We start from the raw sequence: 23,296 nt of genomic DNA, 5'->3' as shown, positions 1-23,296 counted from the left end.
CCTTCTGGGGAAGGAGAGAAGGTTGGAAGGTCTGGTGGACATCCATGGCTCCCCTACACCCAGGATTGCATCCCTTCCATTAGGCAGGTAGGGCTGATCCCAGATGAGGGCAGGCGACCCATTTATAGCCAATCAGAATATCCACAACCCTGATGACAATCTGGGGTCAGGGCTGAGCAGATGGCACACATGGGGACAATCAGAAAGCTACTGAGGACTTTTATCAAACCTCCCAGAAAAGCATTCATTCTCTCTCGGTCTAGGATCATGAGTTTTCAGGAAAATGCATGCTTGGAGCTCCCAGTGAATATCTTCAACAGTAAGTTGAGAGAAACTGAACCTATGTCAGAGAAAAAGCTGGGACACAAGGAGAAAGACAGAGAGACAAAAACAAAAACAAAAACAAAAACAAAACAAAAACAAAAACCAGAGAGAGAGAGAGGGAGAGAGGAATCATGGCATTCTAAACCCCTGGATCAAGCTATACCTGAAGCTACAGCCAATAAAGCACTCCTCTGCCTAGACTACATTGTATTAGATTTCAGATATTCACAATAATGAGCTTTGGCCAACATAGAACATTTCTGGCTGATTTTAAATACAGAAAATTTTAAAGAAGAGGGAATGCGTGAGCTGAAATTTGAAGAACTTGCAGGGTTTCAGCAGATAAAGAAGTAGCATTAATCCTTGGGATTCAGGCACAAGTCATCATTCCCAGGAATTCTTGGGATTTTCCCAAAATCATATTCCACATTTTTACAACACTTTATTTACTCGTTTTTAAATGTTACTGAGTGACGTAATAACAAACTGAGTCACGTTGCTGCGGTAGGGTTATAAACCATGCTTCAGAAGCTGGCTATTTTAAAAAAGATATGACAATAAATGTACAATTTATTTTTGTTAAGATTACATATTTCAATAACGAAAAAAATCTCTGTCTGAGTAATGTTTGTAGTAAAGAACATTGAAAGGAGGGACGATGTGTAGAAAATAAATACCAAACACGAGTCATTTAAACAGAGAAAACATTCAGTGCCTTAAGGAATAGGTTCCATCTCCGTTTCACGACATGCATTCCCGAGGCAGAAAAAGACCTTTCACTTTTTGTTGATGCTGGATGAACCACCGGTCTAGGCTCCATCCACGCTGCTAGCTTCCTGTCTGATGATGAAAGCATTGTGCCTCTCGCCCTGATGTAAGTTTTGCCTTTGGAATCAATATTGCTTTGGCAAGGTCAGGTGTTAGATCATCAGTGGCTTCCACGGCCATGTCACCTTCGCTTCTGCTTGTTTTCCTTCCAGGGTCCAGCTGGGTGGGCAGGTGCTCAGCAGGGTCGGTCCACTCTGGCTGGCGGGAGGGCCAGCTGCTCGCAGCTCTGCTCCACCTGGGGGTCTCTGGGTGGCTTTTAGCCCATGGCGGTTGCTTCCTGCCAGGCCCTCCCCCTAAGGTCGACCCTCTGTCCAAGACCACACTCAGCCAGAGGGCCAGGCACCTCGACTTCTGGGCAGCTGGGTCCCCCTCCTCTCCTCATCTCTGCCCCATGAGTTCCACGGCCCTCAGCAACCTCTGAGCTTCCCCCCACCCAGCTCACTGAGACCCCCGTCTCTGCATCTCCTTGCTGGGCTCAGAGGTTGTCCCCAGGAGAAGGAACCCCAGAGGAACATGGGGTCACCTGTGTGTGTTCCAGCTCTCCAGGACCTCACCCCCATGTCGCTGGTGGTCCAGTTCCTGGGAACAGGTGTCTCATCCTCTGCCCACTGTTATAATTGTTTAAGCTGACCACTGTTTCTAGACCTGTCCCTCCGACATGGCCAGATATGAAAGCGCACCCCTGGTGTACAGTAGAAAATTACTACTGTTGTTTTTACGCACAGTCCAGGTTTAAAGCATGGTTGTTCTGTTGGGTCACCATAATTCCATCCCTTTCTTTTCTTTTTAACAACAATTCTACAATTAAATGGATTTGATATTCTCCCTAAGTCTTTTTACAGTGATCTCCCTGTTCTCGAGTTCTTCATTTCATTCATTCCCCTACAGGTTTGATTTTATAACAAGCAGGGGTTTTTTGTTTGGTTTTGTTTTGTTTTTCGGGAAGGACTCAGGGTGCCACGCTCCTTGAGCCCTTTGCAAACACCTGCAAACCCTTTGCAAACACCTGGTCCAGCCATCATTCCTAGATCACACTTTCTTTATGGTGCTCTATTTTTTTTTTCCTTAGTTCTTTCCCTAGGTGATTAAAAAAAAAAACTTCAAAAATGTTTAGAATGTTGTTCCCTTTATTCTCCAGAAATACTGACACCTGCAAAAGTATGCATACTGTATAGATCGTAAGTTATCACAATACAACACACAAACTCGTTCCCCAGCGGGTCCCTGGCGCATTGCTAGGACTGGTGATGCTCTCCTTGTGCTCCTCCCAGTGGTAACTTCCCACCCCAGCTCCCCCAGGAAATCTCAGCCCTAGTTCTTTTGAGACTTACCATGAAATTTCCTCCAGGGATACACCACCTAATTTTGTTTGCTTTTTAACATGCTAAATGTGGCATATTTCTGAGATTTGGCGACATCGATGTGTGTGGCTATGGTTCCTTTGTCATCCCTGCTCTAAATTCAGTGTATGAATTTGGGAAAAGCTGCAATGTCCTTACCCATTCAGCTGAGAGTTGGATTGTTTATGGATTTTCCCTATCACGAGCAGTGCTGTGATTCTTGTGCCTGACTTCCAGCATAATTGCAATCTTTTTTTTTTAAGATTTATTTATTCATTTGACAGACAGAGATCACAAGCAGGCAGAGAGGCAGGCAGAGAGAGAGGAAGGGAAGCAGGCTTCCCGCTGAGCAGAGAGCCACAGGGCTTGATCCCAGGACCCTAGGATCATGACCCGAGCTGAAGGCAGAGGCTTTAACCCACTGAGCACCCAGGTGCCCCTGCAATCATTTTTATAGAATATATAAAGTAGCCAACTGTGAAATCCGTAGGATTGCAGCCGAGGTGCACATTCAGGTTTGCAAGCTAATGCCAGATAGTTAGAGGTCAAACAAGCCAATTACCATGGATGGCCTCCCCACCCCCCATCCCTCCATCCAAATCTCCAGCTCCCAGCCTGGAATGTCACTGCACATGGGAGGGGAGTCCCCTCAGCTATTGATCCCCTGGAGTGGTTTGCTTTTTCTGTGAAGATGCTTGAAAATTTTGTTTTTAAGATTTTATTTCTTTATTTGACAAAGAGAGAGAGAGAGCACAAGCAGGGGCAGGGCAGTGGGAGAAGCAGGTTCCTCGCGGAGCAGGGAGCCAGACGCAGGACCCGATCCCAGGACCCTGGGACCAAGACCTGAGCCAAAGGCAAACACTGAACGGACTGAGTCACCCAGGCGCCCTGAAGAATTTTTTCTTTATCACCAAAGTCCACTAATTTCTGCCTTACATTTTCTTGGAACATGGTTTATCCCGCTCGTTCGTATACACAGCCCTTCCTTTGAAGGAAATTCACCTGATTGCAGCTTGAACACACCTTTGTCCTGCGTGCCGGGCTCTCCACTCAGGCCCATCAATTATCCTTCAACTTAATCCTGTTTTTCTCTGTCCAACATCAATTTCTTTCTTGTTCTCATTTACAGTCACTGTGATGATTGTGAGCTTCTCCCCGACATCATAATTCAAATGTCAACAGTATCTCTTCTTATTTCCAGTTGATACTTTAATTCTATATCCAGAACTGATATTTTAATCCTATAATGACCTTGTCCTTTATTTGTTGCCTTAAATCAGAAATCTCCCTTCTCCTCTCCTCCTGTTGTTTCCCTCCTCATCTTTGAGTCCTAGTTTCACTGGATTCCTCCAAAATCTACATTGAGCTGTAGAGCAGAAAGAAACTCCTGTCTTCTGGAATTTTCTTCTGATGCTTCAGTTATGATGTCTGCTCACGGGGAGCCTGGCCTTTGCCGGCTGCATCCCCCCTTTTCCCTCCGTGGCCTACTTTCATAGCTGTGCTGCTTTCCCCTCCCATCTGTCCCGGCTCAGGGAGAGGCATTCGCTGGTTTAATTGGCTCTGATGGAGGGCGGGTGACTTCTTGACTCTTCCCTCTTGCAGCTGAGGTCAGTTTGGTTTTTTTCTCTCTCTGCATCATTGCTGGGTTTCAGGGAGCCTTGCGGGGAACAGGAAGCTCAGAGGGCAGAGTGCTGACCTTAGAAAGCTGAGGTCGGCTCTCTCTGTGACTTTGGAGATGTGTCAGGATTTACCCCTCTGGGCTGGGCAGTAACATTGTTGCAGGGTTCAGCTGGTTACCCTGGAGCCTTCACTGTGGTCAGAATCAGCCCCTCTCTGCATTCCCTGCACTTTCCCCCTTTCTTCCCGTACCTACTACCTCTCAGTCCACGGAGGAAATGCATATAAATACCTACATGAAATGCATATAAATACCTACATGCTCGGCTTGTCAGGGCTGTGGGGTGCTCATCAGAATCCATGAGAATCCTCAGGACCTAGATTCTCTGCCACAGTTTCCAGGGGAGGAGGCACTTGGCTAGAAGCCAAGCCACCCCCCTCACCACCACTTCCCGGGGCAGGGGGCTGGGGGGCTTTCTCTATTCCATCCAGCATCTTGTTTCTCATCTTGGTTAACTGTTCTGTTTATTGTACTAGCTGTCCCTCATTCCTTATTTGATTGCCATTGATGACTTTTTTTTTTTTTTTGGCTTACTCTTTGTTTTGGCCATTTTTGAGGTATTCGCAGAACAAAGTCCACAAGAAAGTTCCAGTCTGCCATCACATTCAGAAGTCCTTTATCTGTTGCACGTTTTCTGGCTACATCACAAGAATGTAAACTCCACAGGGGCCGGACTCCTGTTTGGTTCATTCGTGTCCCCAAGTCCTCAAACAGTGCTTGGCATATAGTAGGTGCTCAATAAATATTTGTAGGAGAGATGGATGGACCGACGGAAGAGTAAAGAAATCAATTAGGAGGGGGTCACCATGGCTTTATGCAAGGATGATGTGAGCCTGACTGATGGCAGCAGAGATGGGGGGTGAAGGGGTGGATGAGACATACCCTGGAAGCCTGGCCGGGGTGAGGCGGCGTGGGGAGGGGGTGCAGAACTGAGCATGTATCCCGGGTGGGGGAGGGGGAGTGAATAAGAAACACAATCCACTCATCAAGGTAAACTGAAGACCCTAGGGTTTCTAGCTTGGATGAACGAGTGGTGTCATTAGGTTCTTCATTGAGAGAAGAAGCAAAAGATGCTGGGTTCACCTTGAACTTGCCGGGTCTGATATCACTGAATGGCCTTGGCCACAGGACTGACGTTCAGGAAAGAGCAGTGCTCGACAGAATCTAGGGTGTCATCAGCTAGGGTGAAGGTGGACGCACGGGGATTAGATAAGAGAGTGGGGCAGGGGATTGAACCATTTACCTGCATTAAAATGAGGGAGGGACCAGAGGTAAAGAAATCAGATTCCATGAAGCTCCAGCTCCCAGAAAATGTTTCCAGACAGAAAAAATGACTATGCAGATGTGAGCTCCATTCGTGCCCCGTTTGACTTCCTCCAGGCCCACCTTTTCACCCCTCACAAGTGTTTGCAAAGTAAAGAAAGAAAATGCAGATTCAGATCATCTCAAAAATGTGAAACCACTGCCTTTAGCAAATGGAATGGTTCGATTCTTTTTGCACTCACTCAAGGGCACAGTATGAGTCACTTGAGGTTCTGAAAACTCTGCAGGAACTAGGCATTTTAATACCCTAATTGGCAAAGTGAAGGGGGGAGCAGACAACAGCCGGCAGGAAATGCTGAGTGTAGGGGGAGGGAAGGTCCCAGGAAGGCTTACACTTCACCCTCTGGAAACAGTGACATCAGCACACGTGGTGACCCCAGTGGAGTCAGCTGTCTCCTGGCTTGGGACTCAGACTTGGGGCTGGGGATGCTTCCCGGGATCTCCCAGCCTACCACCCCCAGCCCTGCCCCACCCCCTCGGTCCTACAGCCTGGGACTTATTTCAGGGTTGAGTTGATGACTTCATCCTGAGTTCAAGTCCCATCTCTGCGGGCGATGTGCAAAGCCGCATGACCTGGGCCTCCTGGGCAGGACATCATCATGGGAATGAGACACTGGGGCCAAGCGGAGTTGCCCTGGACTCCAAGGGGCTTTTGTTACTGAATTGCCCAAGCAGATCTGAACCAGGAAGCATTCCTCCAGGAGGCAGGTAGGCGTTCCTGTTTTATGAAGTCTTTTATTTTTTTAATTTACGATTTTATTTATTTGAGAGAGAACGAGAGTGCACAGAGGGAGAAGCAGGCTCCCCACTGAGCAGGGATCCCAACGCTGGACTCGATCCCAGGACCCCGAGATCATGACCTGAGCCAAAGGCAGCTGCTTCCCTGACTGAGCCACCCAGACACCCCTGTTTTATGAATCCTTATCCTTCAGTCAGCTAGCCGAGGCGTCAGAGTTGATTGTCACGAAAATTACGATTATAATCACTAATCACAGGAAGGCTACTTATTACTGAATTAATACCAATTTTTCTATAGCTAATAATCATTCTTATTTATGCACTTATAATACTTGGGGATAGACTAACTTTGATGCGTGATCTCACCTACCCATCATGACGAGTCCTGAAGGACACATTGTCATCTTCATTTTATTTCTGAGGAAACATGTTCATGCATTTATTACTTCAGTAAAATGCATCTCTTGCCAGCTGTCAGCTAAAAATGGGAGGAAAGGGGCGCCTGGGGAGCACAGTCATTAAGCGTCTGCCTTTGGCTCAGGTCGTCATCTCAGGGTTTTGGGATCAAGTCCCGCGTCGGGCTCCAAGCTCTGTGGGGGAGTCTGCTTCTCCCTCTCCCTCCCTCTCTGCTTGTGCTCTCTCTCTCACTCTCTCATATAAATAAATAACACCTTTAAAAAATAAAACACTTTATTGAGGTATCATCGACACAAGAAGCCTACCAGGCACGTGCACGGGATCGTGACACAGAGGTAGGGACATGGGAAGCCTTGGTGGTGACCGGGAGGTGGCCTTGGTGGCTGAGTCCCGCTCTGCGGTGCGGCCGGACGAGCTATGTCCGTGTGTGTTGTGTGGTGCTGCACTGTTCCTCAGGCAGTTTGGGCCTGGGAGCCTCCCTCTTTCCTGCCGCACTGCCCAAACCTGGTGGACTGGTGCTGCTCATGGTTTAATGAGCTCGCCAAGACCCTGTACCATTTTATCCTGGCCTTCGGCTCATGGGAGCAAAACTCACAGTTTCTGTGGCTGGCCATGAAGAGCCCTGTCCAGCACAAGGCTGTGCCCTGTGATTCTGGGCAGCAACGAGTCCCAGCCCCCACAGCGGGGGGGGTGGGGACACGCAGGGATGCGCAGGGACAGCTGGGACGGGGAGCCTCCGGGGAAGCAGTGGCCGCACAAAACCCTTAGCTGCTCCATCAACCTTTCCCACTGCGGCAGCCTGGTTATTGGGTGTGATGCCAGAGCCTTGGTCCCAGCCCACCACGGCAGGGATCACTTTGTGCGTGACCCTGAACGAGGCCTGAAGTCCACCTTGGTCTGCGCCATGGGGCTCGGCTACAACAAGGCCTGAGTTACTGGTGGAGTTCCGCGGGGCAAGGCCCGGGCTACGTTCTTCTCTGTCTGCCCTCGAGAGCCTACAGGGTGAGCAGCTGTACCCCGGCTTTGCCAGTGAGGCTGCTGGTGATGCTCAGACGGGCTACCACACTTCCAAATGGCCCCAGCTGTAACTGGCAGGGCAGGAGTTCAAGTCTGTGTCCATCACAGACTTTGAAACCCAAGGACCTCATAGGTAATAGGAATAAAAAGATGAAGAGGAGAAGTCGAGTTCTTCAGCCTCTCATAAGACCATAGCGATAACCTCGTATGGGACCCCTGCTTGGGAAAGCAATCTCATAACCACTGGATTGATACAGATAAACTCTGATCACACACACACACACACACACACACACACACACACACACCAGAAGAACCCTATCTGATTCTTCCCGGGTGATTCTGAGACAGTGTAAGATCTAAGTCCGTAGAGACAGACGCTGCTAAGCCTGCCGGTGGTGACCCCATGTGATCCCCTCTCCTCGGGCATGGGTGGGACCTGGGTCTTGCTTCTCAGCCAGACCAGAGCAGAGCAGGTGGCCATCACTCCTGGGACAGTCTTAGCAGACCAGTGCTTTGATGAAGCAAGGGGCCAGGCTGAGGACAGATCTCAGATCCCTGTTGCTTTAGGCCCCTGCATTTCTGGTGGCTTGTTACGACGATGGGCAATCAGCTGCCAGCTGCTGAGAGCGAGGCGTGGTGTCCCTGGGGCCTTCGGGGTGCCTGCCCAGCAGGAACACAGGTGCCCCGGAGAACAGGTCTCTGACTCTCCCAGTCCAATGTGTCCCCCACACTGCCTCAGAGAGATCGTTCTGAAACTCTGAGTCACTTGTGTCACTCTCCTCTTTAGTCTTGTTGGTGACTCCCTATTATTTTAAATAAAAATCCAAACTCTGTCACCTAGCGACCAAGGAACATCCCTGCTAAGTTCAGCCAAACTGCTATGCCAGACTCTTCCGGACATTGCTGCTGACCCCCTCCCACCCTGTGCTCCAGCCCCTCCCCACCACCGCCCTCCCAGCTGCTCCCCTGGGTCAGAGCCCTTGCTCCCCAGGTGACCCTGCGCAGAAGAGGGTCTCTCTTCTTTGCCTGGTGAGTTCCTACCCATCCTCTATAGCCCCTTCTCCTGAAGCCCTCGCACCTCCTCCCTGAGCCGAGGGCAGCCTGCCACTGCGCTCTCTTGGGGCCTTGAATGCCAGGCACACCACGGGTCACACTGAATTAAAATCATTGTTAAGCTCAGCCCCCTTTCTAGTCTGAGTTCTCTCCGTAGAACTTGATACACTTGTCTCCTTCGTCACGTCCTTTTCTTCGCCACTCTTTCTGCCTGGAAAACGCAGCCTGATGAGTAAACGCAGGGCATTACTAACGAAACCCAAGGCTGAAGGGAGGCTCTCGCGGGTCCGAGGGCAGTGGGCACATAGGACCAGCTCTGTAGATGCGCGAGGCGTGAGTGCAGGGAGGTCAGCAATCACAGGAGATAGAATCTCACGTTGCTGATACTGTCCCTTCACGGCGAGGGACAGGCCGGGGACCCGAGACTTCCTCTTTCTGCTAGAGAGAGCCACCTACTCTGTGCTAGCACATTACAGAGTGACCTCTCCTGAGACTTTGTTCTTAAAGACCCGTCATGTGAACTGCGCTTCCTTCCTGTCCCTAAAACATTAAATGATGTGATGAGCTTGACTCAAAGTCGAGCCTTCCGGCTCTCCTGGGGTTGCCGACTGTGACCGCTCAGACTCAAGCCTTGGTATCCAAACCACAGAAAAAAAATGGCTTCTCAATTTCATGGAAGGGGCCATAAGGTCAGCTCAGTCGGTGGAGCTGTGACTCCTGAACGCGGGGTCATGAGTTCAAGCCCCAGGTTGAGTACAGTTGACTTAAAATTGTAAAAAAATATTTTTTCTCACCACTTATTTTTGTCCCAGGTGGAGAGGGGGACACTGATGTCACCCAAATCCAGTCACCCAGAGAAGGAGGCAGGGGAAGGGTGTAGATACTGTTCCTGACCCTGTCCCCATTTAAGCTTACAGGAAGACCAGCCTTAAGTCACAGACGGCCTGGCATGTGGGGTGTGGGGATTCCTGGAGAAGGGACGTGTGCAGCGAAAACCATGCAGCCAACCTCTCAACCACGAGTGACTCGATTTCAGTTTAACCGAGCTGTTGACACCACGTTTCCACACGAGGGTTGGGCTTGGCGGTGTTCGCATTTAGACACGAAAAGCAGGAGAACATCTTTTCAATCTCTCTCTTATCAGTTCATGGTTGATTCCAGACCATGAAAAAAAAAATGTATGTACATAAAAACCACTGGCTCAGATAATGGCTGATCCATGGCTTTTGGGGTCTCTGGGCTTGGGTCAGAGCCAGGCCAACTGCGCAGAAATCTGTTATCCGAGTGGCTGAGGAGTCAGTTTGAAAGCAGAGCATGTTTCAGTGTCTGCACGGGGAAGGAGGACACCTTTCGTTCTCTTGTGTTCTACTGCAGGATTGTTTCCAGTCCGCACGTTGGCCCCTTCTCAGCCCCAGTCTGAATATCCGGATTCAGGAAACTTAAAAAATCCTTTACTTGTTCCCCTTGCCTGAATTGCAGACATCAGTCATTCAAGAAATACCTATCAGGGGCACCTGAGGGGCTCAGTCGGTTACGCTCCCGCCTTCAGCTAAGGTCATGATCCCAGGGTTCTGGGATCAAGTTCCGCATCAGGATCTCTGCTCACTGGAAAGTCTGCTTCTCCTTTCTCCCTCTGCCTCTCCCCCTGCTTGTGCATGCTCTCTCTCTCTCTCTCTGTCAGATGAGTAAATAAAATCTTTAAAAGAAAAAAAAAGAAATATTTATCAGCCTTCTTTACATCGGGCACTGTCGATGCAAATTGGGGTAAGACTTTATTATTCCCTGCCTCCAAGGGAAGGAGACAAAAAGTGGCAGATTCCAACAGAGCACGTAATGAGAAGGGGGTGTTTAGTAAACGTTAGAAGAAGGAATGAACGAAGAATATGCATTATAGCGGGAAACCCCAGTACTCTGGTGCGTGCTCCGGAAGACACAAACTAGGACTGCGGGTGTTACAATAAAACCTTTCTTCCTGGCACCTGGGAGGCTCAGTCAGTTAAACATTGACCCTTGATATCAGGTTGTGATCTCAGGGTCGTGAGATCGAGCCCCGTGTCAGGCTCTGTGCTCAGCATGGAGTCTGCGTGAGATTCTCTCTCTCTCCCTGTGCCTGTCCCTGCACCTGTGCTCACTCATGTGTTCTCTCTTAAAAAAAAAAAAAAAGAAAGAAAAGAAAGTCTTTTCTTCTTCATGTCAACCTAGAATCATAACATTTGCCATTTGCCTTTTGCCCTTCCGGATTCAGTCATGGATTGGTAGTAGCAAAGGGCAGCAAGACTCTGGGCATTTAAAATAAATAATGCCAAGGTTTCCCTGGGTGGCTCAGTTGTTAAGTGCCTACCTTCGGCTCAGGTCATGATCCCAAGGTCCTGGGATGGAGGCCCGCAGCAGGATCTCTGCTAGGCAGGGAGCCTACTTCTCCTCCTTCTGCTGCTCTCCCTGCTTGTGCTCTGTGTGTGTGTGTGTGTGTGTGTGTCAAATAAATAAATAAAATATTTTTAAAAATAATAAGGTCATCTTTTTAAACACCAGTATTTTTTTAAACACCAAGGACTTACTCGTGAATAAAATACTGATGTGTAAGGCAAGGTACTAAGTGGCTAAGGGAAGGGTTGTTCACAGAAACATTCCTCTGCAGCTCACATAATCTGGGGCAGACACAGAGCCTGCCAGCCTCCCAGGAATGGGATCTGGGAGGCCCCCTGCAAGTCAGGTGACACTCTGCCTCTCCCTGTCCATGGCTGCTCCAGGTGCTGTGGGTTTTCTTGTGGGGACATGACTGTTCCGCACACGCCTGTGCTCACCCAGACACCCTTTGCTCATTCCTAGTCCTTCCATCTCAGCTCCCGTTTATAAGGCCAACCTCTTGATCTTTCTGCTGGGTTCTTGGAGTAAGGACTCCCAAGTCCCACGAAAGCCCCCCTGTTTTCACGCCTGGCCATCAGCCAGCCTGTGGCTTGCTGTCGGTGGGACCCCTGTGTACCCGAGCCTAATAAGCAAGAAGCCCAGAGTGGCCCTTTGATACCAGCATTTCTAACTAGGGAGCGGGGCAGACAGACCCACTTGGAAGGGCCTGTGAGCCTCGAACAGGCATCCCTTGTGTTGTTTTATGAGTGTGGGCATAGCCATCCGGATGTCATCAGACTTCAGAGTTTTGGAAGTTAGAGCATAGAGAAAATGCTCAGAGGGCCCCCAGAGCCCAGAGCCCCCCACTGGTGATGGGGATAAGAGTGGTATTGGTATAGGAAGGGAGGTCTCTGGGTGCAGAGGAAGCTCATTGTAGAACCAACGTTTTATTGGATCCCTGCCTGAGTGGGGCAGATTCTTAGATCAACTAAGACTTGGATCTTTCTTGGTACAGATGCTAAGGGGTTGAGCACTACTTTTTAAGAAAATATATCTTCTGGAGCGCTTACCCATGCATTGCTCTTGGATCCTTATAAGAACACCGTGCATTGGGTGTTATAATCCTTGCCATGTACAGAGCTCCAAACCAAGACTCAGAGAGTTTTTGGTACTTGCCTCAGGACACACAGCAGTGGTATATGGAGGAGCCTGTAAGAACCTCAGATCTAACCGAGCTGCCTTCCCCACCCCTCCTTGGCAGCAACACCCAGGAGGGCACAGCCAGCTCTCGATGGGCTCAGGGTTCTCCCCGTGGGCTGGGGGCAGGGAGGGGCCTCACCACCCCATCCTTAGGAGCCCACAGGACTGATGCATAGCTCACACTCAACAGGCCAGTACATGAAGGTATGGATGAATTATTGGCTGCTTTACCCAGATCAAGGGGAAGCTGAGGGAAAAGTGAAGACGTTTCCAGAGGGCTGGGCGGGGGTGAAAGGCGTTATGAGGACCCTTCCTTGTGTGTGGCCTTGGTCACGTTCAGCCTGTGGTGGATGGGAGAAGGTGTGGTGACCTCTCTTAGGGACACAACTTGGCCGCAGCCATGCCTTGGGCTAATGGCGTTTTGGGAACTTTGGAACTAAGATTTCAAGCAAGGAGTACAGGTAAAGGGAAGACCCTTCCCCTGCCTGTTCCCACCAGCCAAGCTCCATGGTGGACAGGCCTTGGGCTGCTTTCCTGGTGGTGCTGATTCCTTGGTTTTGTTTGGTTGGTTGGTTCGTTTTGTTGGGTTTTTGGATTTTTTTGCACAATGATTTAATTGACTGCTTGATTCATCTATTGTTTTGATTTGATAAATATGTATAGATCGACTCTGTGTGAGGCTAAAACCTAAGGCTGGAGACATACGTAGATTGAGGCCCTTTCCTTGAAGAACTCACTGTCTGGAAGGGAACAAAGGTGGGGAGATGAAGATTATCACACAGTGCATCAGATAGTTTTACAGAGTTACAGATGATGGGGAAGTGGAATGCAGAGTTAGTCCATAAAATTTTATGAGAGCATCACTGAATGAAGGATTTAATGTTTACCCACAAAGAATATTTTGTGCCTGACACTGTGCTTGGCACTAGAATGGGGCCCATAACAGCCAAATGGAGGGCTGTACCTATCCACAGCTATGTTTTTTAAGAACCATACTGGTCGAGTTGTAATTCACATGCCATCAAGTGCACACGTTCAACGCTGTAGGATCTGATAGTTTTCACTTGTGAAATCACCCCCACCACCAACATGGTGAACTCGGCATCACCTCTCAAAGTTTCCTTGTGCCCCTCTGCCTTCCTCATCTCCCAATCTGCTTTCCGTCACTATAGATTTGCTGGTGTTTTCTAGAATTTTCTACAGATGGAATTGTACAGAGGGTGTTCTATTTTATCTAGCTTCTTTTACTCACGTGACCCTGTTGAGACTCATCCATGCTGTGTGTCTGTCGATGGCTGGTTTCTTTCTGTTGACAAGTAGGATTCCCCGCATAGAGGTACCACAATCTGTTCATCCATTCACGTGTCGATGGACATTTGGGCTGTTCCTCACTTTTTGGCCAATCCAAATAAATCTGTTGTGAATACTTGTGTACAAATCTTTATATGGCTGTATGCTTTCTTTTTTTTTTTTTTAAGATTTTATTTTTAAGTAATTTCTACACCCAGTGTGGGGCTTCAACTTACAACCCCAAGATAGGGAGTTGCACACTCTACTGACTGAGCCAGCCAGGGGCCCCTGGACATATGCTTTCATTTCTCTAGAGTAAATACCTAGGAGTGAAATAGTATCTGTTTAGGTTTTTTTTTTAAGATTTTATTTATTTTGATAGAGAAAAAGCGCACATGCACGCATGCAAGTTGGGAAAGGAACAGAGGCACAGAGAAAGAGAGAGAGAGACTCTCAAGCTGACTCTTGCTGAGCTCAGAGCCAGACGTGGGGCTTGATCTCACGACCCCAAGATCACGACCTGAGCTAAAATCAAGAGTTGGATGCTTAACCGACTGAGCCACCCAGGTCCCTCTGTATGTTTAGCTTTTTGTTGTTCCCTCTGTATGTTTTTAGCTTCTGTGTTCCAAAGTGGTGATGTCATTGATATTCCCATTAGCAGCATATGAGAACTCACTTCCCCTACATCAACACCAGATACATTTTTCAAATAGGTGTGTAAGGATATTTAGTTGTGGTTTAAATCACATTTCCCTGCTGACTACTGATGCTGAGTATCTTTTCAATGCATATTTGCCATTTTCATACACCCTTAAAGGACGTGTCAGCCCAAATTTCTGCCCATTTTTTACCTTCTCTGATTATTGAGTTTTAAGAGTTCTTTATATATTCTAGATACTACACCTTTAATCAAAGTGCACTCTCTGCAGGGCATGTGGGTAGCTCCGTCAGTTGCGCAGCTGACTCTCGATTTCAGCTCAGGTCCTTTGATCTCAGGGTCCTGGGTTGGAGCCCTTGGCTGGGCTCCACTCTCAGCGGAAGTGTGCTTGGGGATTCTCTCTCCCTCTATCTCTTTCCCTGTTCGTTCTCTTTCTCTCTCTCAAATAAATAAACAAATCTTGAAATATACACTTTGCATATATTGTCTCCCAGTCTGTATCTTGTCTTTTCATTGGTTTTCTTTTCATTAGAAGAACATCTAATTTTAATGTAGTCCAATCTGTCAGCTTTTTTTTTTTAAGGAACATGTTTTGATGTCATATCCAAGAAATATTTGTTCAACTGAAGGTCCCAAAGATTCTCTCTTATGTCCTTATAAAAGTTTTATGGTTTTAGATGTTACACTTAGACCTATGAGTCAATTTGAGTCAATTTTTGTAGATGGTACAAGATATGGATTGAATCTCATAGAGATATCAGGTTGTTATAGCGCTATTTGTCAAAAGATTCCTTTTGTGTACCTGTATCAAAAATCAATCCTCCCTATACATATCCGTCTATTTCTGGACTGTGCATTCTGTCACATTTATCTATTTGTCTAACTTTATGCCAATACCATGCTGTCTTGGTAATTACAGCTTTATAGTAATTCCTGAAGTGTGAGAGTGGTAGTCCTTTCACTCTGGTTTTTTCCAAAGCTGTTCCAGTGAATCTAGAGCCTTTGTATTTCCCTCTGAAACCTAAAATCAGCTTGTCAGTTTCTACAACAATAAAAAAAACCCTCTGGAATGATATTGATCAGGATTGTACTGATTCTGCAGACTAATTTGGGGAAAACTGACACTGTAACAATACCGAGTCTTTGGTTGATGCATGTGGGGTATCTTTCCATTTGAATTTCATCAGTGGTGTTCAGTAGATTTCATTCTACTGTCTTACACCCCTTCTCTTATGGTGACACCTGTGTATTTCATAGTTCCTGATGCTATTATAAATATTATTCTTTTAAATTTTGATTTCTGGTCATTCATAGCTAATCTATAGACCTACAATTGATTTTGACCTATTGATCTTGTATCCCGGAACCTGGCTGTTATGGGGTGAATTATGTGCCCTTAAAATTTATGTGTTGAAATTAATGCATCCCGGCATGCTGGGTGTCTCAGTCGGTTAAGCGACTGCCTTCAGCTCAGGTCATGATCCCAGGATCCTGGGATCGAGCCCCATGTCAGGCTCCCTGCTCAGCGGAGAGCCTGCTTCTCCTTCTCCCTCTGCCTGCTGCTCTGCCTCCTTGTGCTCTCTCTCTCTCTGTCAAGTAAATAAATGAAATTTTTAAAAAAAATTGTGTTGACCTTCTAATTCCTAGTACCTCAGAATGTCTCTGTATTTGGAGGTAGGGTCTTTAAAGAGGTGATTTAGTTAAAATTGCGTGGGCCCTAATCCAATATGACTGGCATCCTCATCAGAGTGGGAGAGTGGGACATGGACACACGGAGAGGATAGCCAAGGAGGGAGGCCTCAGAAGAAGCCAGACCTGCCACCACCCTCATTCAGACTTCTTGCTTCCAGGATTGTGAACCAGTACATTTCTTTGTTCACACCACTCGGGCCCTGGTACTTTGTTACCACAGCCCTAGCTAACCAATACACTTGCTAACCTCACTTAAAGCTTTGCTGTGGACTCCATAGGATTTTCTGCATAGACAATCGTATTCACTGTACCTAGAGTTTTCCTTCTTTCTTTCCAATCTGAAGCCTTTTATTTCTATTTCTCATCTAACTGCTCTGACGAGGGCTCCCAGTACCGTACTAGATAGGAACGGCAAGCACGGACGCCCTTACCTGCTCCTGGTCCTATGAAGCCAGTTCAGCCTTTCACCACTAAGTATGATGCTAGCTGTAGGTTTTTTTCATAGATGCCCTTTGTCAAACTGACGAAGTTGCCTTTCTGTTCTTAGTTTCATGGCTATGATTTTTAAAATTCCATTTCTGGTGCTCGCTTTGGCAGCGCATATACTAAAGTTCCATTTCTGTACCCCTGAAACAAATAATACATTGTATGTTAATAAAATAAACTAATTAATTAAACAAACAAATAAATAAGAATGCAAATAAATAAATAAATAAAATTCCATTTCAAATGTGGGAAGATGGAAACCCCAGACAGCTAGGCAAACTTTCCCTACCGATACCTACAATGGTGGGTATTTAGTATAGAATATGGAGAAATTAGTCACAAGCACGGATGCTAGATCCCGACTGCACAGGTTTGAATCCAAGCCTTTGCAACTTGCCAGCTATGGGATTTGGGGGGGAGATTACTGTGCCTTACTTCCTTCACCTGTAAAATAGGAATAATCATAGTATCTAGCTCATAGGATTGTTCTGAAGATTACAATGTGAACAATGCGTGACTTCTAAGACTTGCTGTATGGTTTTTTCCTCCCCTACATTCATTTAAAATCGTGGAAGACAACCAGATTCTGCTTTGGGAAGCAAGCCAGCCATGCTGACTTCCAGATATGGGTTTTGCTCCATCTTTTCCCCAGTCCATCATGCTCTTGGTAGCACAGTTAGAATTTTGGACAGGAAGAATTGTTGTCTGGCTCTACCTCCAGCCCAAAGCAGGAATTCCTTCTGCGTGCCACCCTTGACCAGCTGTTGGCTCCTCTTCGAGCAAAAATTCTCCAGGCTAATTGTAGGTCCTGGAAGCCCGAATTTCTCAGTTCTGGGAAAGACTGATGATATCTAGCCGTGAGGTGACAGTGAGATTTCCCAGGGACTGGGAAGCTAAATTTCCATGTTCACAGTGTGCACTGCTAGGTCCTCCAGTCGCTTCCACCATGACACCGGACATGGTGTTTGCTTCTTGTAGAACAGTCAGGAACCAAGTCCATAGAATGGGTCTCCTGGGAACTAGCAGCTCCTCCAGGAACTAGCCACTAGGGAACCAAATTAGGGTCAAGGGTTGGCCTGGCACCTCTGCCTTAGCAACTGCCCAGATCCCAACTCAACACCTGAATACAGTCTAGGTTCCTTTTATTTAGCCCAGCTGTGGGTGGGAGAGTAATAAGGCTCCATACTTTCATGGCGTATTTGGAAAAAAATTAGAAAGGACTCGAAGCATCTGATTCCCAGAAGCTCTTAGCTAAAAGATCTCTTGGTTTCAGATTTGACAAGAGTCTTTCCCTGATTGAGCAGCAGGCTGTTTTGCTCACTGGAAAGGTATTGTTCCATAAACAGGAAAGAGAGGCATTCGCTACAAACAAAGTCAAAGTTTCCGTCTAAATTTTAGCTAATAGAAATATAAGGACCAATTCAGGTTCTAGATTTTTAAATCTCCTGAGCCTGGCAGCTGTGTTTTCCCTCTTTGTACTAAATGCTGAGGTTTAGGATTTAGGGAATTATGAAAAACACACCGGTGGCAACAGAGCTCAAATGGGGTGGGTTTCCCAGCCTGGGAGTACTGACTGATGCACCTATCCCTGCCCACCCCCCTTTTTTTGCTGATGGCTCTCAAAAATGATCCAGCTAGAAGAGACTGAGCAAAGCGTCTCAGGCTTTCTTAGCTTCAGGACTATCCTTTCTCTTAAAATAACTGAGCATTACATGCAAAACTATGTCAGCTTCCCATTTGCTGTGCACCTTTAGTAACAGAGAAGCGTGCAAAGTCCAGGCATGTTTATACGACTAGTAATTGCTCTGCAAAACCATCAACAGCTCACAGCCCAACAATCTTCCAAAATACTATGTGATGCATATTTAAAATCTGCAGAGTTGGGAGGGGGCGCCCACAAACTACCTTCTTTGAATTTGCATATTTGTGTAAGAGAACACACATCACATTGATAAAGGATTTGGTCTTAATGCTAAAAAGGTCCCCACGATTTGCTTTGTCTAAATGCACACCCAAAACTTTATTAAAAACATTTTTTAAAAATAAGCAAGACATCAGCAAGGCTGGGGGAAGGCTCGGGGAAGGGTGGAAAATGGATCGTATATCTTTTAACCCGCAGAAGTCAAAAGGCTTTTTTTTTTTTTTTTGCTGTTAGCTAACAATGGAAACTTTTTTTTTTTTTTTTAAGTGTTTCCCTTTCTCGGTCTTGCCAAGCAATAGAAAAAAAAAAAAAAGAAAGAAAGAAAGAAAAGAAAAACTTGTTCCGCTGAGTTCAACCCCAGACGGGCTCACAACTTCCTTCCTGCTTTCCTCCCCCAAACCCCCGCCTTTCTCCCTCCTCCCTCCTCCCCACCCCACCCCCCATTTTTTTTTTAATCGCACATTGAACAAACACTGAAGTAGCCAGAGCAGACACTGACAGGGGTAGTGTCTGCACGGCCCAGAAGGGCGTGCAGGGCAGGCCGGCGGAGCCTCCGCGCGATCGCCGGCCCCAGCCCGGGAGCTCCCCCCCAGCGTTCGCGCTCCCCTTTTTTGTCTTCCAGAGCTCGTTGGGGAGGTCGATCCTGAGCTTTTTCACTTTTCAAGCCATCTTGTTCCTACGAGGTCTGCGTCCCTGGGCCATATAGTCTGCTCGGGTCCGGGCAGCTGAGAAATTGCAGGTAAGTTTGGCGGCTTTTTTACTGCTCTCGCCTCCTAGCCCTCCCTCCCCTCCCCTGCCAGGGAGCCAACCTGGGCGTTCCGGGTTCTGGAAAGACGGAGAGGTGGGAAGCGGGGACGCCGACCGAGTGTGAGCCGGGAGGGCGGCTGGAGCCGAGGCGTGGGGAGGGGAGGAGGGACGGGTTCGGGGCGTCCCACCCGCTCGTCTTCCGGGCCGCCGGCCCGGCCGCCTTCCGCGCGAGCACCGGGCGTACCCGGCTCCGGCAGCAAAGCCGCTGGGCTGGCGCCGGGCGAGGCTGCCCAGGATGCGGACGAGCCCGGCCCTCGGCCGCGGCGCCCGGCGTTCGGAGCGCGGGCCCGGGCGGGGTGCCGAGCCGGGCTGCAGGCGCGCGGGCCCCCGGGTGCCTCCGAGTGGGCGCGGGTCCCGGAGCCTCAGAGGCAGCCGCGTCTTGGGGCACAGGGGGTGCGGAGGCTTGGCTCCCTGTACGCGCTCATACACACACACACACACGCCTCCGCGGGGGGCGACGACAGGGGCGACGAGTACTGGTTCCGGTACAGGGGACGTGCAGCGCCTCGGCTCCGGGCGCGCGCAGGCGCGCCCACACTCACAAAACACACTTGTTTGGGGACAGGCGACAAGGCCAGTGCTGAAAAATCCCTCGGCTGCGGCTCCGCCGCGCGCCCAGGCCTTGGTAGGCCGAGGGACCCACCCCGAGCTCGGGATCGGGGAGGTAAACGGCCGGCGCGCAGGCGTCCTCCCGCAGCCCGGCGCAGGTAGCCGCTGGGGAGGCAGGTCCCGGTCAGGTTTCCCCCGCCTGGGTGCCTGAGACCAGAGAGGGTGGAGCGGCAGATGCTGCGGCTCAGGGGCGGGTTGCCCTTCCTCCCGCTTAGAGCAGGGTTTGCTCGGCCGGAGGAGACTCGCAGACCGTGGATGCGGTGTCCGCACCCTCGGGGAGATCCGACTCAGCCGCGCCTGCACGCAGCACACTTAGGAACCAAGTAGCCGTACGTGGGCCCCCGCCCGCCGCGTGGCTTTAGATTTTGGACTCTGCAGGGACCTGCAAGCGCATCACACCCTGGGGGTGCGGGGTGGGAGCGCACTCGGGAAACGCACACCCGCCGCTGCGCTGGTGTCTGCGCCGAGCAGCGTACTCCGGTCCTGAGAGGTCCAGTGGCCCGGGACCCCCGACAGACTCGGCGTCCGCGAGCAGGCCGTCCCGCCCCTACTCCCGCCACCTCCCACCCCCCGCACTCCCCCTCGACCGTCCCCCTCCCCCGCCCTCCGGGGTCCTGACTCTCCTTCTTGTGTCTCCACAGCGGCTCTGTCATGTATGAAGCTTTGGGCCGGGGCTGAGCCCTCGGTGTTGCCCCTCCGCCCGCAGCCCAGGCCATGCCACCGCCTCGGCGCGCCCAGCCGCGGCCGCCGGGTATCCGGGGCTGAGCCGGGAGCCGCGCTAGGAGGAGGCGCCGGCGGCGGAGCCCGCTCGGGAGCCGCGGCAGCGGGCAGCGCGGCGGACCCAGTACTATGGCTGTGTACTGCTATGCCCTCAACAGCCTGGTGATCATGAATAGCGCCGAGCAGGTGAAGAGCGGCGGCCCCCGGCCCAGCAGCAGCGAGACGCCCCCGCCGCCGGGGAGGGCCGCGCTGAGCCCCGGCAGCGTTTTCAGTCCCGGGAGAGGCGCCTCTTTCCTTTTCCCCCCCGCCGAGTCGTTGTTGCCCGAAGAGCCCGGGAGCCCCAGGGGCTGGCGGGGCCGGCGCAGGCTGAGCAGCGGCGGCGGCGGCGGCAGCAGCGTGTGCAGCCCGAGTTGGGCGGGCCGCGCTCTAGGGGACGGGCAGCAGGTGGTGACCGCAGGATCCCTCTCCCCTCCGGGGCCGGAGGAGACCCAGAGGAAGCTTCGAATCCTGCAGCGCGAGTTGCAGAATGTGCAGGTGAACCAGAAAGTGGATATGTTCGAGGCGCACATCCAGGCGCAGAGCTCCGCCGTCCAAGTGCCGCGCAGCCCGCGCCTGGGCAGGGCTCGTTCTCCCTCTCCCTGCCCCCTCCGCAGCAGCAGCCAGCCCCCAGGGAGGGCCCTGGCTCGGAGTGAGGAACGGAGGACAAAGTCGTGGGGGGAGCAATGTCTAGAGACTGCAGAGGCCGCCTCCTCCCGCCGGAGAGGAAGGGCGCTGGGCCTGTGCCTCTCAGAGGGCGACGAGGGGGTGGCACCTTTCCCCGGCCCCGGGGCCCCGTCAGGACCAGGGGCTCAGGGTGCAGCGGCTTCTGCAAGAATGGAGAAGGGGACCCCTGCCAGACCCCACTGCTCGCCCAGAGCTGTGGAAATCGACAAGACGGTCTCTCTGCCTTCCCAAACCGGCAGCTGCCAAGCTTCCCCACTGGGGCTGATCCACGTGAACTTAGGGATGGCCACAGAGGGGACAGCAAGAGCCACATCCAGTGGGCCACACCATCCACACGACCCTGACCTCACTGAGCGGCCTGAGAGGGCCCGAGAACTCGGTTGTGTGCACCCCCAGGAGTCTCCCGTGCAGAGACAGGGGCAGCCTCTGGGCAGTAAGACAAACCCAGCCCCAGAGAGGGAAGGGCCCCAAAACGGGGAGCCCCCTGGGGAGGTGGGGAAAGGAGATCTGCCTGGTGGCCTGGGGGGCGGCCCTGGGGTTCCTGAAGCCAGAAGTCCAGAGGACAGGACTGTGAATCCACAAAGCTCGGAGCTTTCTGAGGCCCCCAACCGGGTCAGGCCACCTCCAGACCTGGGCTCCGTAAAGCCAGAGGTGACCCAGGGTGGGGCCCCCATGGTCGGGGAGCCTCCAGCGAGCTCCAGAGGAGTGGATGAAGGGTCTCTGACAACACGAGGCTTGCTTGGGGGCAGTTGCTTAGCACAGCCAGGGACACAGGAGGTGAAGGCGGGAATTCCCTCTGGGGGAATGCTGGAGACTTTGCCTTCCTGGGGAGCTGCGAAAGAGCTGAAAGAACCACCGTGCCTTCCTGGGGAAGAGCCTGGGAGCTCTGGGGCTTGGCTGGGCCCCATGGAGGCAGCCCAGCTGGCCTGGACGTGTGGCACAGGGGTGCAGTCGGAGGGCACTTGGGGAAGCCCTCAGCGGGACGGAGCTGCCCACCCCAGCCTGGAGCTGCTCTCCCCAGATCAGAAGGATAAGACTTCCCCGAGAGAGGCCTGCAGCCCCAGCAGTATACCAGCGGTCATCATCACAGACACGGGTGCCCAGGAGGATGGGACCTTGGAGGAGGCCCAGGGGAGCCCTCGGGGTAGCCTGCCCCTGAGGAAACTGTCCTCTTCATCTGCCTCCTCCACTGGCTTCTCCTCCTCCTATGAAGACTCGGAGGAGGACATCTCCAGTGACCCCGAGCGCTGCTTGGACCCCAACTCCGCCTTCCTGCATACCTTGGACCAGCAGAAGCCCAGAGTGGTAAGTTTCGTTCTGAGATTTTCCGTCAACTGGTTTGCATGCCCCGGTTGTTGTTACTTTCTCCTGAGTCACGAAGACTCCGCTCAGGGCCCTGGGCCGGTTATAACTTCACCATCCTCTCCAGGTGTGTTTGCTGGGAAGGTGGCCGAGCACTGGCTGCGTATTCGGTAGCTCGGACAGTGAGTCTGTCACTTCACTTACTACTTCTATGTACATCTTAAAAAACAATATTGAAGGTACATTTCTGGCAGGTCACCACTCCTTTCTCAGGGAGACAATGTTCATGAACGTTACCAGAAATTCCCCGAGTCCCCGAAGATAATGAACAGAGCTGCTGAGTATAGCTTTTGTCTGATCAGGTAAAACACAATTCTGTGATACCTTGGGGCAGAAGAAGACTGACAAGGTCATGGAATTACCTCGGCTTCTACTCATGGGCCAAGAAAACAAGCCATGGGATTCTATGACAGATTCCGAATCCCGGGGCTATGCTCGGGCCAGGTGTCCTGGGGGAAGAGGACAGCACGATATTTGTGGGATCCGTGTAACTTAGATGCAGTTTGATGGTATGAATTAAAACAACACCATGCGTTGAGCTATGCAGTTTTCAAAAATAATAGAACATTACATTTGGTTATGTTGCCCAAGCTAAAGTTCCCGATGCATATGCTTGCTGGCTGGTGTAGGTACATTTCAGGTATGTTTTCAAGTGAATTTGTTTTAAGACTTTTTATTTATTGAGAGAGAGAGAGAGAGAGAGCACATGAGCGGGGGGGCGGGGTAGGAGCAGAGGGCGAGGGAGAAGCAGTCTCCCCACT

The 23,296-nt window shown here is 50.5% G+C and overlaps 1 protein-coding gene across 2 annotated transcripts in view; it reads left to right on the top strand.

Annotated features, from left to right (window-relative positions):
* Positions 1 to 18,812: 18,812 nt before the first annotated feature.
* The window catches only part of ITPKB (inositol-trisphosphate 3-kinase B), an 85,814-nt gene continuing 81,330 nt past the window's right edge, over positions 18,813 to 23,296 (top strand). The window contains exons 1-2 of one of the 2 annotated variants that reach the window (XM_032838829.1): positions 18,813 to 19,053; positions 20,372 to 22,478. In XM_032838829.1, the coding sequence (XP_032694720.1) occupies positions 20,580 to 22,478 (1,899 nt within the window). In that variant the 5' untranslated portion in view covers positions 18,813 to 19,053; positions 20,372 to 20,579. Of the gene's footprint in view, positions 19,054 to 20,371; positions 22,479 to 23,296 lie in introns of those variants that run through there. The other variant, XM_032838830.1, reaches the window with a different exon arrangement.

Source organism: Lontra canadensis, unplaced genomic scaffold (genome assembly GCF_010015895.1).
Source record: "Lontra canadensis isolate GAN:19392208 unplaced genomic scaffold, GSC_riverotter_1.0 scaffold106, whole genome shotgun sequence".
Lineage (NCBI taxonomy): Eukaryota > Metazoa > Chordata > Mammalia > Carnivora > Mustelidae > Lontra > Lontra canadensis.
The sequence above is the reverse complement of the archived record's forward strand: the minus strand, read 5'-3'. Positions and strand labels throughout refer to the sequence as shown.